At 44.6% G+C, this 13,821-nt stretch overlaps 1 protein-coding gene across 5 annotated transcripts in view; it reads right to left on the minus strand.

Annotated features, from left to right (window-relative positions):
- The window catches only part of NACC2 (NACC family member 2), a 43,816-nt gene that overhangs the window by 1,782 nt on the left and 28,213 nt on the right, over positions 1-13,821 (minus strand). For 4 of the 5 annotated variants that reach the window (XM_077307022.1, XM_077307023.1, XM_077307021.1 and 1 more), the window contains 3 exons: positions 13,247-13,352; positions 12,151-12,248; positions 3,089-7,988 (listed from right to left, as the gene is read on the minus strand). In XM_077307022.1, coding sequence (XP_077163137.1) covers positions 7,489-7,988; positions 12,151-12,248; positions 13,247-13,352 — 704 coding nt within the window. In that variant the 3' untranslated portion in view covers positions 3,089-7,488. Of the gene's footprint in view, positions 1-3,088; positions 7,989-12,150; positions 12,249-13,246; positions 13,353-13,821 lie in introns of those variants that run through there. The other variant, XM_077307024.1, reaches the window with a different exon arrangement.

Consider the following 13,821-nt stretch of genomic DNA (forward strand, 5'->3'; position numbering starts at 1 on the left):
GCAGTGAGATTATAGTTCTGGAATCGTTTTGTGCTCCATAATTTGGTTTGGGGGGGAACACCCCTGGAATTGCACAGCATTGACCATGGAATAGATACAGCAGCCTTTGAAAGCCATGCTATTCTACAAAGCAACGGCAACATGTGGGGTTCTTCCATTCCGGAAAGAGAGGAAGGGAGGGGGTCAATTCCGATACCAGGGTGTAGCAACTCCTAAACCCATTCAAAATTTGTTTTATAATATTCTCTCTTTTAAAAGGTGCTTGATATTACTATAAGATATATAATATACACATGTAATATTGCTAATAGTCAAGCATTAAGAATAAAGGTGCAGACATATCATACATACTTATGCTTCTGGTTGCATCTATGTTAGGTCTAGAGGAATGCCATTTCACATTATGTATTATTAGTCAGAAAGCAGCTCCCAAACACAACTGATATTTCTCACAGTATTGTAAACAAAGGAGGGGAAGCAGGGGGAGGGCAGGTCCTTCTGCTCCGATATTCTTGTATCAGTTCTACCCCCAAGGAAAACCAGCACTCTGAAAAGGCTAAGGCACTCGTGAAAGCCTGACCGTGAGGGGCTTCATTTTGACATTACATTCTTTATTTCCAAGGGTTTACTTTAACAGCCTTCCCTCCCATTTGGAAGGATACAATCATGTTCCACAACTACTCTGAATCAATCATTAATCCTCCACACACGAAACAGTTTTAGTGCAAACGCTAGCCCTCATCTGGAAGGTAAGGAAATCTCCCCTCCTCCAAACAAGCCATTCACATTTTCAAGTTTACCTACAGCTCTTGATTTTCTAATCAGAAAGTAGAACGAAATGAACAACAAAACAAAAGCCCTTCCCCCATGTATGTGATACTGTGCTCTGTATAAAAATATATTTTAACTGTGCAACATTGATGCTGTCGTCAGGTGTTCATTCCTAAGTCATTCAAGTATTCCTTTGCTTCCTGTTAATTATATTCCCCCGGGGCCTTCAGCTCAGCAAGAGCCCTTTGAACTACAGCTACTTTGGGTGTAGTTCAAGGAAAGAATCCCATCACCAATCCCGAAAGAGGCCACTCTCTATGAAGAAACAACAGCAAGGCACGGCAGGATCCACCTTGCTGTTCCCTCTCAGACAAAGAGCTGACCAATCCCGTTTAGCATAATTGTAAGAATGTGAGGAGAGCACAAAGCCACAGGAGGGCTTATTGGGATGCCAAGAGTAATACGGATTTCTACAACCTCCAGCTGCAGGTGGTGCATCTGAAACATCTGAAATTCAACTTTAACACATTTATTTTCTGGAATAAAACCTCCTGTGGAAGTGTTGGCACAGAGCAAGGGCACCATGGACTTGAGGGCCATTATTTTCATGTGGCCTTGATTACCCGGATGAGTATATTTAAAAGGCCAGTCTCCAGAGGATGAGACAATCAAGTGGCCAGCATGGAAAGGATAACAGAAGCAGAGCTAAACTGGAAAGTGAAAAGCCCCTTTATTAAACTTCTATACCGCTTATCCTGGAGACCGGCTCTAGGCGGTGTACCACATACTGTGGGACACAGTGAAAATTACGATCCTCAAATATGGGGGAGAATTCTAACCAGGAAAAGCCATGAGCAGAAAATCCACCCTGTGCTTTGAAGACTATCCCAGTCTAGAGGCAGTCTCATGGAAAGAGGTCTGTCCTTTGTGCTTCTCCTAACAAACGCTTACAAAATTCAATCCTTCTTTCCCCTACAGAAGGCTTCAAGTGATCATCAGTCTTCAGCAAGATTCTTAAATTAGCCTTTCTGAGGATGGAGCAGGTGCTAGTCTGATTGCTTTACTCATGATGTAGAGAATGAGGGAGAAAGATGTTTCAGGTATTGCTTTAAAAGCATGGTGAAGGCTAGGATCACCTCTGGCACCTCTGCATTTTTATGCCAAGGGGAAAAAAAAATACAACCTTGATCCTGGGAGCTAGCTGCCTGTGAAGACAGAAGCTAAAAGCAAAATTCCAAATCTCTCCTCTGGTGTATCTCTCGCTTCTATTCAAAAATTAACATTAAAAAATGGCACTGGATCATCAAGCCTTTCCAAAACCTCCCAAAAGCCTTGCATCTGAAACCCATTCCCAAATTAGCACAACTCCTGCACCATCAATTCCCTTCACTGCCTGTTTGCCCAGTCATGAACAAGTGAACAGCACATCTCCTTAATCCTGATAGGGAAATCTTTTCTGGAGGAGCAAACACAAGCCCTTCACAAGAAAATTGTAATGCTGCCTTTGCCCATTGGTTCCCTGGCCAATAGGGAAAAGGGAAAACTCTCAGCATTTCACACACAAGGCAGGTGCCTGGATTAGGCTGGTTTCCTTGTGAAACAAAAAACAAAAGGGGAAAAAAAATTGGAACTGGAACCATAAAAACCCAACTGATAACAGTCATGACCTTCAAAGGCTGAATGTATTAATGTTAAAATTATATAACTCTTAATGTGCACAATTAAAAAAAACTTAAAAAATTGAAAACATATATACAGTCCATAGGCTATTGCAAAACTGTGGTATGCACTATATGAACCAATAGTCCTAACATGTTTCGGCCTGTGTTGGGCCTTCTTGTTATAACACACAAATTCATTACACATATGAAATGTGTATAGCAGCCAATAAAAGCACCAAAGAAAGAGCTGTAAAGTACCAAAGTCAGTCAATGAATGAAGATGTCTATCAGCCATTAGCTCTCTTCCAAAGGCTGCCAAAATTTCAGTGGTGTGTTCTCTTATTCATGCATGTATAACTCATTGCAATAAAAGTTATATAATTTTAACATTAATACAGACATCCAGCGTTTGAAGGTTCTGTCATCAGTTGGGCTCTTATGGTTCTGATTTCCTTGTTAAGCCAATATTCTGATACTCAGGCAGCAGAGCTCTGGACAACTAGAGGTGTGTAGGGAAAACCCAGCACAAAGCTCTCTGTTCTTCTAAGGCAGGGGTAGTCAAACTGCGGCCCTCCAGATGTCCATGGACTACAATTCCCAGGAGCCCCCGCCAGCGTGCACTGGCAGGGGCTCCTGGGAATTGTAGTCCATGGACATCTGGAGGGCCGCAGTTTGACTACCCCTGTTCTAAGGCATACAGCTAAAAATAAATAAATAAACATTTAATTTAGAAATTAACAAGTAAATTGTTTGGTGGTTCTGATTGGCTGGCAACCCTCATCTAGATAGCTTTGTAAATATACTGTGTGAATGTGTAATAACCTAGGAATTGTGGCCTCAGGAATGCAAATCTAGAGTCCATAAGGCAGCCAAGATGCACATGCCCAGTAACACGCACTTTTATATCTTTGCAGCCTGGAAAAAACTCCCAGAGAAGTTTCACTGCATGGCAGAGTACCTCTGATCGCATCAGAAATTTGGCTGCTAACTGCAGGCATCTCCAAAAACAGCAGAAGAAAGAAGGCCATCTTGCTTCCAGGGGCTCAAAACAATCCCTTGCACACTCACCAGCTGCACTTTAGCCTAAACATGGAGTCCAACATTTGCTTTACATGCATGACCTATCAAGAAAAAGGGGTTTTGGTGCACGATGGCAATACCTGGGGTGCACCATCATTGCCCAAGAGACAAAAGCATGGAAGACATGGAGGAACAACGGCCTTTGTTCAATCTGCTCTCCCTTGCCTCTCTAAGTTGGAAAGGGGGTTCAAAATCTCAATGATTCCTCAGATCAGATATTCTGTAAGTCCAAGTGAGAAAACAATGAGATCCCTTGATTATTTGTTTCATTGTTTCAATCTGACTGGACACTACCACCCCAATTCTTCGTAAAAGCTGGACTGTTTAGAGACAGCATCTCCCTATTAGGTCCAGAAAATTCAAACAATAAATGAAGTTTGAAGAACGTGGACCTTTATACCGGCCCCAGGATATCACCCACATTCCCCCTTCTACCAGGCAAGTTTCATAAATAAGTGCATTCTACTCACACATCATTAAGAAATCTGTTCCTAGGTCTAAAAACATGTTTCTTTCACCCCAAGAATTTCAGCCACCAACTGTTGCTCCAACCAAAGGAAAGCAGGAACGAAGAAATTAAGCTGATGTGTATAGTTTTAATGACATGATGCCAAAACAAGTGCTGGTGAAGCCTCATTTTCAAAGACATCGTCAGTGTCTTCATCAGTGGCTACAATATTAATAAATTGTACATAAATCTTAACATTAATAAATTGTACATTGAAATTGCACAATACAAATAAACAAAATTGTTCTTACACAACATATACTTCCCTACGCAAGTTCTGAACTTCAGTATTCAAAAACTGACATGATAAAATGCCTCTTACGTAGGGAGGCAGAATGGATTTTTCAGTTGGACATTGTAACCCCATCTAGTCTCACTATCAATTTGGAATTATGCTTTCTGTAGCTTCACGGTTTTGTGTTTTGTATTAAGCTTTATCAGGGGCAAAAATTTAGCATTTCACTTTAAATGAGGCACCTAAGCCCTGAGCATTTAGCATAATTACCATGACATAATTACCATAATTACCATATGCAATCCCAGGATCACTGTATTATTATTATTTGAATTTATTACCTGCCACTTTCGGCAAAGCCGGCTTGTGGCGGGTTACGAGATAAAATAAGTAAATACAAATTCCCTAAAAAACCCCACTAAAACACAACAATCAACAAAATACAAAACCAGCAATAAACATGATGGCAAACCGACCCCCCCACCTACTCCTGCTAGGGACTAGGGGGAACTGCTGGCCACATCCCGCAGGGCCCGTAGCTCCTCTGGGAGCTCATTCCACCAGGTAGGGGCCAGGACTGAAAAGGCCCTGGCCCTAGTTGAGGCCAGGTGAGCCTATTTGGGACCAGGAATGACCAGGTGTTTGTCACATTCCCATTTATTACAATTGAGACTGAGACCCAATGGGCAAGGTGATATTTGTAGGTGAGTTTAGAATTATTACAATACTGGTTCTTATTTAAATTTTCATTTGATTTCACTAGTATTGAAACGTTGCTGATAAAAACATTTCTTATTTAGGTGTTAACTGCGTGAGTAGTAGATTTTTTCACAATTCAATATGTTTGTGAATAAGGATTGCTCATGAATAAGGTATGCAGCATTTCATTGTATAAGAACAATTTTGCTTATTTGTAGTGTGCAATTTCAATGTACAATTTATTGATGTTATGATTTATGATATGTACAATTTATTAATACTGTAGCCACCGATGAAGACACTGATGATGTCTTTGAAAATGAGGTTTCACTGGCACTTGTTTTGGCATCGTTCCATTAAAACTATACATGTCAGCTTGATTCCTTCATTCCTGCTTTCGTTTCGGCTGACTGGTCTTTTCTGCTCTGCTCCAACCAAAGGATAAGCAAATTTATTTCTAACATACTTAGCTTTTCTTTACTTCTGCTTTAAAAAATTGAGAGAAAACTAACAGGCATACTGCCCCAGTACCTAAAGGCTATGCCTAATGTAAGGGCACTTCTGCACATTGAAAAAAATAGTGTTACGCCAGAAAAATGGTATTAACGCTAAAAAATAATGTACCTCCAGCCACTCCTCACCTTCTGGCTCTCTCCTGCTTTCCTGCGCTTCTTAGCACTCCGTACGCCTGCTTGAAATGGCAGAAGAGAGCAACACGCTTTACACGCGACTCTCCTCCGCCTGTCAATCAAGCCAGGCAGCCAATCACCTTTCTCCATGTTTTGAAGGGCCTGTGGTGTCAGCTAATTTTTTAAAAGTGAAACTTCTCAGTTGAGACGCCTGTGCATCTGATCATAATATACATAGTGCTTTTTTAAATGTCACCTCTTTTGAAATCATAAGCCTTGAATCTTTTAAAAATTAATCTCAAGCCCAATTTTTTTGGGAGGGAGGGCTTTAGAGAGGCATGCTTTGTGTTTTAACTGGGGGGGGGGTTGCTTTGCCTGAACAATTTAACGCTTATTCGTTGCTCCAGGCAGTTTGCTTAAAAAAACAAAACAAAACCCGTCCCCAGAAGAAGAGAGAGGGAGGTGAGTGTGAGGGCGGGAAATGGAGGCAGAGATAGCGCTTCTTCAGCTCCACATATTTCCTTAGTGTGTGGCTTGCTGGTTGCTCTCCTCTAGCTGAAGCTTTTTAGCTGGGGGAATCCACTTAATGTGATTCCCCAGCTAGCGCTTTAAAAGGGAGGATGTAGCTACTGGTTTGCTGCTTGGACTGGATGTTGGCAACATCGTGCAAAACGCCAAAAATATGTCATCTGCAGAAGGTAAGCATTACACTATATTTATCGGGTGCAGAATAGCCCTAACTCTCTCTCCCCGCCCCCCCCCCCCGTGGGAACAAATGTTGGAATGGTCTTTGCTGTAACACAGAAGACAAAAACAATTCTTGTAAATTCTGCAAGAGAAAATGGCAATTTGGATGAGTCCTAAGGACCTTCTGCCTGAGAGGGCTGCCTCAAGAGAAATTATTCCAAAAAAAGTTCTATACAAGAAATCTCCAAGAAGTAATCCTGAATTCTTCTTTCAAAAACTTTGGATAAATTCCACTGGTTAGAGCCCAGTGAGACAGGTAAAGCCACACTGAATGAACAGAGCTCTTGGCTGAAGGAGAGGCAAGAAATCAAAGGCAGAAAGAGAAGGAAAAGCATTTGCAAATACTTTCACAGTGTTCAAATGCTGTCAGTAAAACAGGAAGAGAACCCAGGGGCAAAGCCATCAGCAAAAGTTAAGGGAATAAAAAGGGATTTAGAAATTCCAATCTAATATGTATTCTGGATATACCTCTCCTCCCAGACACCATGAACATCTGGCTATTTCTTTCAAGTGTCTTTGCACAGATTAGATTTCTTAAAAAATGTGCCTGAAGCATTATTCCCTGCCACAAGTAAAAAAAAAAGATATAGGCAATGAAATCATGACCCACCCACCCCCAGTTCAACATCTGACACTAAAACAACTCCTGGCCTTGGTCCCAGCATCCCTCTTAGCAACACTGAAATGTTTAGGCTCTGCCCTTTAATCATCTCTTTTCTTTCTCAAGCCCCACTTCACACAATGGAGGAGGTTGGCGGATTCTGCCATCATCCCCTGGTGAAAATGCAGCAGCATCTTCGAATGAGGGTGACAGGCTGCTAAGGATGGTGGTGGTAACTGAGGTGCATATCATCTACCTTGGTGGAAATAAAATACTACCGTCTCTAGACTAACTTCAAGGAAAAGAAGGAGCTGAGGGTTATTTGCTTTGTTCTCCATACACAGGTTGCCTTAGACCTAGAGTCGCTTACAGTATAACAAATGTGATACTTCCTTCATAAATCTTAAACGAGCAGAATTTTTTTAAAAAATCACATTTTTTTTCAGGCAACAGCAGTTCAGTAGGTAAATGGTTGGATCACATTTTTGTATTAATAATGCATGCAAGCAGCTTTAGTATTATAGATCTCTCAAGGTCAAGCCCAACATTATTTTCTTTCATAAAGTCCCTCCATATGTACCTTCCTGCCGTCTCACAGGAGTTTCTGGCCGGCTGGTGGAACCAGATCCTTGATCGAAAGGCTGCGTGGTGCTTTGGCTCTCTGAAGCCACTGGCTCTGGGATGGCGGACTCCTGTATGACAGAGCTGACCCCTTCAGCATCATCACTTGGCTCAAACAATTGGCCAGATCCGTTGCTTTGATCTACAGTTGCAGTGTTAGTTCTCAGTGCCATGATTGTTCCAGAATCGCTCCTCCTCTCTGCAAAGATGCGTTGTTCAAACGTTTGAGCGGTAGAGGGCTGGAATTCGGGGTCCAAAGGGACACTGTTGGCGGTGGAACCCATGACGGAGCGATACATCTCCATTCCCTCTGGTAACATGGACTTTATCTTTGGAAGCCAACGCTTGCGTACTCGCCGGGCATTTGTGCACATGTCAGCTGCAATGACGTTCATTTCACTTTCCTTGAAACTTGGAGCAAAATTCTGACAATAGACTGCAAAAAGAGGGATTTGTTTTAAGCCAAATCCACAGAAGGTATCAATTAGTGTGATGGTCATCCATGCAACCAATGTTTTCTTATACTATTTATCAGCTATACATTAAGAAGTCGATTACATAAAGGCCTTGTAATATCCAGAAGGAACCGCTACAGTCACTACTGTCACCCAGCTGGAGACCTCCTGGAAGCAAGATAGGGCTACTAGATTCATTACACGTTTTTTAAAAAGCGGGGATACTTTCTGTATTGAAGACAACAGCTTAAATTGCGCCATCCTCAGAGCAAACATATAGAATATATGTGTTTGCTCTGAGGATGTCCCACCCAACATATTTAAGCCAGCTTGGTGTAGTAGTTAGGAACGCGGACTTCTAATCTGGCAAGCTGGATTTGATTCCATGCTCCCCCACATGCAGCCAGCTGGGTGACCTTGGGCTCGCCATGGCACTGATAAAGCTGTTCTGACTGAGCAGTAATATCAGGGCTCTCTCAGCCTCACCTACCTCACAGGGTGTCTGTTGTGGGGAGAGGAAAGGGAAGGGGATTGTAAGCCGCTTTGAGACTCTTGGTAAAGAAAAGCAGCATATAAGAGCCAACTCTTCTTCTTCAGCCAAATGCCATTTAAATCAATCAGGAGTCTGCCTGGAGCAATTCAATTCAGATCCTATAACATAGCGATCCCCAACCTGTGGGCCGCGGACCACATGTGGTCCTTCGACTAATTGGAGGTGGGCCCCGAAGGACGCCTTCTCCCCCCCCCCCCGCCCTTTACTTCATCCCCTCCCCAGCCCTTTACAACACACCTCATTGTTGTGGCGTGTCTGTATCTTATTTTGAAGGGATGTTTAAACATTACCATAGCGACCAGAGAGCGTTAGGGCAGTGGTTGAGAGTAGAGGAGTAAACTACCCCTCCCCACCGGGCCTCAGTAAAAGGCGTTGAGTGGTCCCCGGTGAGTGGTCCCCGGTGATAAAAAGGTTGGGGACCACTGCTATAACCAATCTGATTAATGCAGCCATATGCAGCCAGATGGGTGACCTTGGGCTAGTCACTGTCCTATTACAGCTGTTCTCACAGAACAGTTCTGTCAGAGCTCTTTCAGCCCCACCTACCTCACAGGGTGTGTTGTGGGGAGAGGAAGGAAAGGCAAGCCACTTTCTCCTCCAGGTAGTGAAAAGGCGGTTATAAAAACCAACCCTTCTTCTCCCATAAAAAACTTTGCACTGCATCCCTGCTCTGAAATGGGGGGGGGGGGGAGGGAGAGGCAGTGAGCTTCCCATGCCCTTGTGGGATGGATTGGAGTCTCTTCCAGGGCTCACTAGAATTGGGGGGGGGGGGGGGCAGGATCAGAATGTTGTCTGTCAGCTAAGAAGTGGTTTTCTGAATGCCCCCTTCCAACTTTTTGCAATGTCCTAATGATGTAGCCAGAATATTTTTTTTGTGGTAGGGAATTCATTACACTGCCTCTTAGGTGTTCCCCCTTGGGAAACTTCACCACTGTCCCCCAAGGGTCGTGTTTCTATCCCAAGTATTTGGAAACTAGTCCAGGCAGCTGTTGGAGGCAATGCCTATGTGGAACTCAGCTATTCACTAGTCCAGCTGGAGGAGCAATATGATGGTTAACAGTGCTCTGTCATGCCTCATCATTCCGCTGGCTTTCCTCTGCTGCTGTATGGTCACCCTAACACCTGTATCCTGAAGGTAAAGATTCTAAGGTGAATGAATGAATTTGGAAGGACATAATGGGTACCCAAGGCCCACATCCAGTCACCTGTAAGCAGTGTGCCATGTTTGTTTTCCTCCCTGAAGACATAAGTATAAAATGATAGGGCTTTCAGAGGAAAAGATTAGGGGCTTGGAGGAGAGGATTAGAACCCTGCAATAAATCAAGGAAGGAGGGGATTTCATTGACAGAAGCTGTGCGAACCTGCATAGGAGAGACCAGTCCAAAAGAGAATGGAGAGGGGGGTTGTCTTCCTGATGGAGCCTCCCCTTACTGCTACAATATGAGCCTGAACACATCGAGAAAGACAGCACTCAGATCCATTAGAGTTCAGGAATAGATTCCAGGCCCTGGACGACAAGGCTATGAACACAACTGCACACATTAAGGCTGATTATGAAGATCTTTGGAGGCAGCTGAAACAAGTGGTTTTTTCTTCAATCCTGCCTGTCGGGGGAAGATGAACTAGTCAGGAACTGAAAATGATGGAGTTGAACACTGACCGTGTAGGTGTATCAGCAGGTAGGATTCAGATTCTGGGACCAGAGAATAAGTTTTCTAGAAGAAGGCCTACTAGCACAGGATGGTCATCACTTATCCAAATTGGGGAAGAATGTGTTTGGCAGGAATCTGGGGAGATTGATCAGGAGAGCTTTAAACTGATGCCGCAAGGGGAAGAAGATGTCCACCATAGGGATTTTAATGTAGGAGACCAAATAGCAGTGGCCTGCCTGGGAAGGCTTCGGATGCCTATATACCAACACCTGAATCATGGGCAATTACAAGGAAGAGCTTGAGTTTCTCATGCAGACAGAGATATATGATTTAATAGGCATTACAGAGACTTGGTGGAATGATTCCAATGCCCGGAATGTTGTAGCGCAGTGGTCCCCAACCCGCGGGCCGCGGCCCAGTGCCGGGCTGCAAAGGCCTTGGCGCCGGGCCGCAGCTCCTTCTTCCCTCCCCCTCCGAAGCGAGAAGCTCGCCAGGCCACGAGCAAATCGGCCGCCAAAGCGGCCGATTAGCTCGCAGCCCGCAAGCTTCTTGTTTCGGGAGGGAAGGGAAGAGAAGCTTGCTGAGCTGCAAGCTAATCGGCCGCTTTAGCGGCCGATTTGCTGGCAGCCCGGAGGGGCCGGGAGGGAGAGCCGCGGCCGCCGGCATGGCGGCAGCACAAACGCGCATGCACGGACTGCCGCACACGCGCGTTTGCGCCCCTGCTGGGCGCAAACGCGCGTACGCGGCAATCCGCCCATGGGCGTTTGCACTGGGGCTGCCGCACATGTGCGGGCCCCCGGGCCGCTCTCTCCCCCCAACGCGGAGCAGCGGTCCGCAGCGGCCAAAAGCTTACGGACCGCTGTTGTAGCGGATGAATATGAGTTGTTATAAGAACAAGAAAAGGGCAAAGAGGAGGTGGAGTGGTGCTGTATGTGAAGAGAGGGCTTGCCTGTCAAGAAGTACTAAAAGAGGAGAGTGACACTCCAGCAGAAGTATTTGGATGAAGATATGGGAGAGAAAAACAAAGTGTTTAGTGCCTGGCATCTGCTATGGACCACCTGTTCAGGGTGAGGATGTGGATGCTGCCCTCCTTGAGCAGCTTGATAGAATATCAGGGCAACAGGAACTTGTAATTATAGATGACTTCAGTTTCCCTAATCTGTGCTGGGAAACAAACTCTGATAAGTGTTCAGAGTCATGCAACCTTCTGACCTGCCCGGCTGACAATTTCATTTATCAAATGATGGAAGAGGCTTGGAGATGGAATCAAATGATGGAAGAGGCTCAATCAAATCTCCAATGTTCAATGTTCAATCAGAAGCCCTATTGGGCCCCGCCCACATTCTAAAAACACTAGGCAGGCTCCAGAAAAGGTGTTGGCAGACACCTTGGTGCCTGTTGAGGACCCCTGTCTTGGCACATGGCAGCCCAGATTGAGCAATTTGAGGTGGCTACACCCAAAATAATACAAAATGAAGTAACCTTGTCAGGAAATTGTTGTGACTGCAACATGGGGAGAAAGAGGTTTGACTATGTGCAGTTTGCTCAGGAGTTTTCTCATGACCCCCCAACACACAGACGGATCCAATGAAGGTCTGTCTTCCCAGCAACAGCCTCAACTTCAGCGCTCAGTTCTTGGGACTGGAGGTTTGAGCTTGGTGACAAGAGGCAGTCACTCACTAAAATAGAATTACAAGGTTTTCTTTCTGCAAAATATGAAAGGCTCCTTTTCCACTTCAACCTGGCAAATTTTGATCCTGCTTTTGTGGGAAATCAGTACTGTAAAAATACCTTAGAAACACCATTCAAGCAGACTGAGCCATGCTCCAAAGAGAGGATTTTAAATTTAAAAGTCTTTTTAGGAGGAATATTTAAAGGAAGCATTTTTCAAAAGAAGAACAGAAGCTCAATGAGACTCATGGGTTTCCTTTCACTTACGTTTTACAGCATTGAGCACCCTGCTGTCAAGGGGCTTCCTGCTGGGGTCACTGGTGGAAGACCGGATTCCTGTCCCACAGCTGTTGGCCAGGGTGTTCCTGTTCCAAGAACAAGCAGGAGGCAAAAGCTCAGGGGCACATTTGCAAAAAACCCTCATATATTTGGCATTTTGAATAAAGTGGAACCCTGTAATCAAGAGATTGATGTATGCCTCTCAATGTGACTTAGATAAAGGTTCAAATGATAAGAGATGGTACTATCATATATACTCGCATATAAGCCGAGGCACCTAATTTCACCACAAAACGCTGGAAAATCTTATTGACTTGCATATAAGCCGAGGCTGGTGTTTGGATAGTGGCTTTCCCCCCTTCCTTTCTCTTCCCTTTTGGGCAGGTCTTTTTTTCCCCTTTTCCTCCCACCCCCCTCCTCCCTCTTTCCCTCTGATTCCTCTTGTCTTTTTATATCCAATCCTTCTTCTTATCCCATTCCCTTCTTCTTAGCCGGGTGTTCTGATCCCTCCACTTTCCATTCCTTCCTCTAGGGGCGTTTCCTCCTTCTGCTCTCTGCTCTCCCTCTGAGACAGAGGTTTCAGAGCTTCCTGCAGCAGCAGCACGTTCTAGCCTCATGCTAGCCTCGTTAAGGCAGTGAGGGGGGGGGAGGTGGAGACTGCTCTTCCCTCCCCTCCCACTGTCCCTCCCGGGCTTGCTGCATCTCTTCCTGCCTCTGCTTTTTCAGTTAAGTATACTTGTCTCCCACCCCCACCCTCATGTCTAATCTGGCAGTTAAAAAAAAAAAAAAACGTATATAAGCCAAGGGAGACTTTTTCAGCTTTAAGAAAGGGCTGAAAAACTTGGCTTATATGCAAGTATATACGGTAATCAAAAACAATTGTGGGGACAAGGAGAAGGATACTGGGACTACCCCTGCAGTCAAGGAAAGAAGCAACCAAGGTGATGCCCATCTTCTTCTGAGCTCCTCTGGAGGAGAGCTCCAGCTGAAAACCCTCCACTCTCTTTGCCAGATACACGTGGGTTAGCAAAGGATTTATTTATAACATGGGCAAACCATGAGAAAGAAAAGTACTTCATCAGACCTGTCAAAGAAAGTTGCCAGGAGGCGCCGGAGGAGAACTTTGTGTTTCACACCTGCACACAAATGACAGTTCATCAGCTGCCCTCGGGTGATGTAAACACCAGAGCCTAGGAGAGAAACAGAGAGAATCAGTACTCATACTTGAATAAATATTCTGCTATGTGGGGTTTCAGAAGGCTCAGCCCCATCTGCCATGCTATTGAATCTCTATGTAAAGCCCTTGGGGAAAAACCATTTGTTTGTCCTGGACCCCAAAGTGGCGATCAGCATTTCCTTGGGCATGCAAGAAAGGGCTACAAGAACCGAGCTGAGACACAATCCCTTCTGCCCACCCACTTACAATCTGCCTAAGTTCACAAAATCAGCCTCTCTGTCAGATGGCTATCTAGACCCTGCTTAAAAACTTCCAAAGAAGGAGAACCCAAGGAAGCCTGTTCCACTGAGGAACCACTCAAATGGTCAGGAACTTCTTCCGGATGTTAAGCTGAAAATCCTTTTAAATTAATTTCATCCTATTGGTTCTGGTCCGATCCGCTGAGGAAACAGAAAACGACTCTGCTCTATATGACAGTCCTT

The sequence above is a fragment of the Paroedura picta genome, chromosome 12 (assembly GCF_049243985.1).
Source record: "Paroedura picta isolate Pp20150507F chromosome 12, Ppicta_v3.0, whole genome shotgun sequence".
In the NCBI taxonomy this organism is placed as follows: domain Eukaryota; kingdom Metazoa; phylum Chordata; class Lepidosauria; order Squamata; family Gekkonidae; genus Paroedura; species Paroedura picta.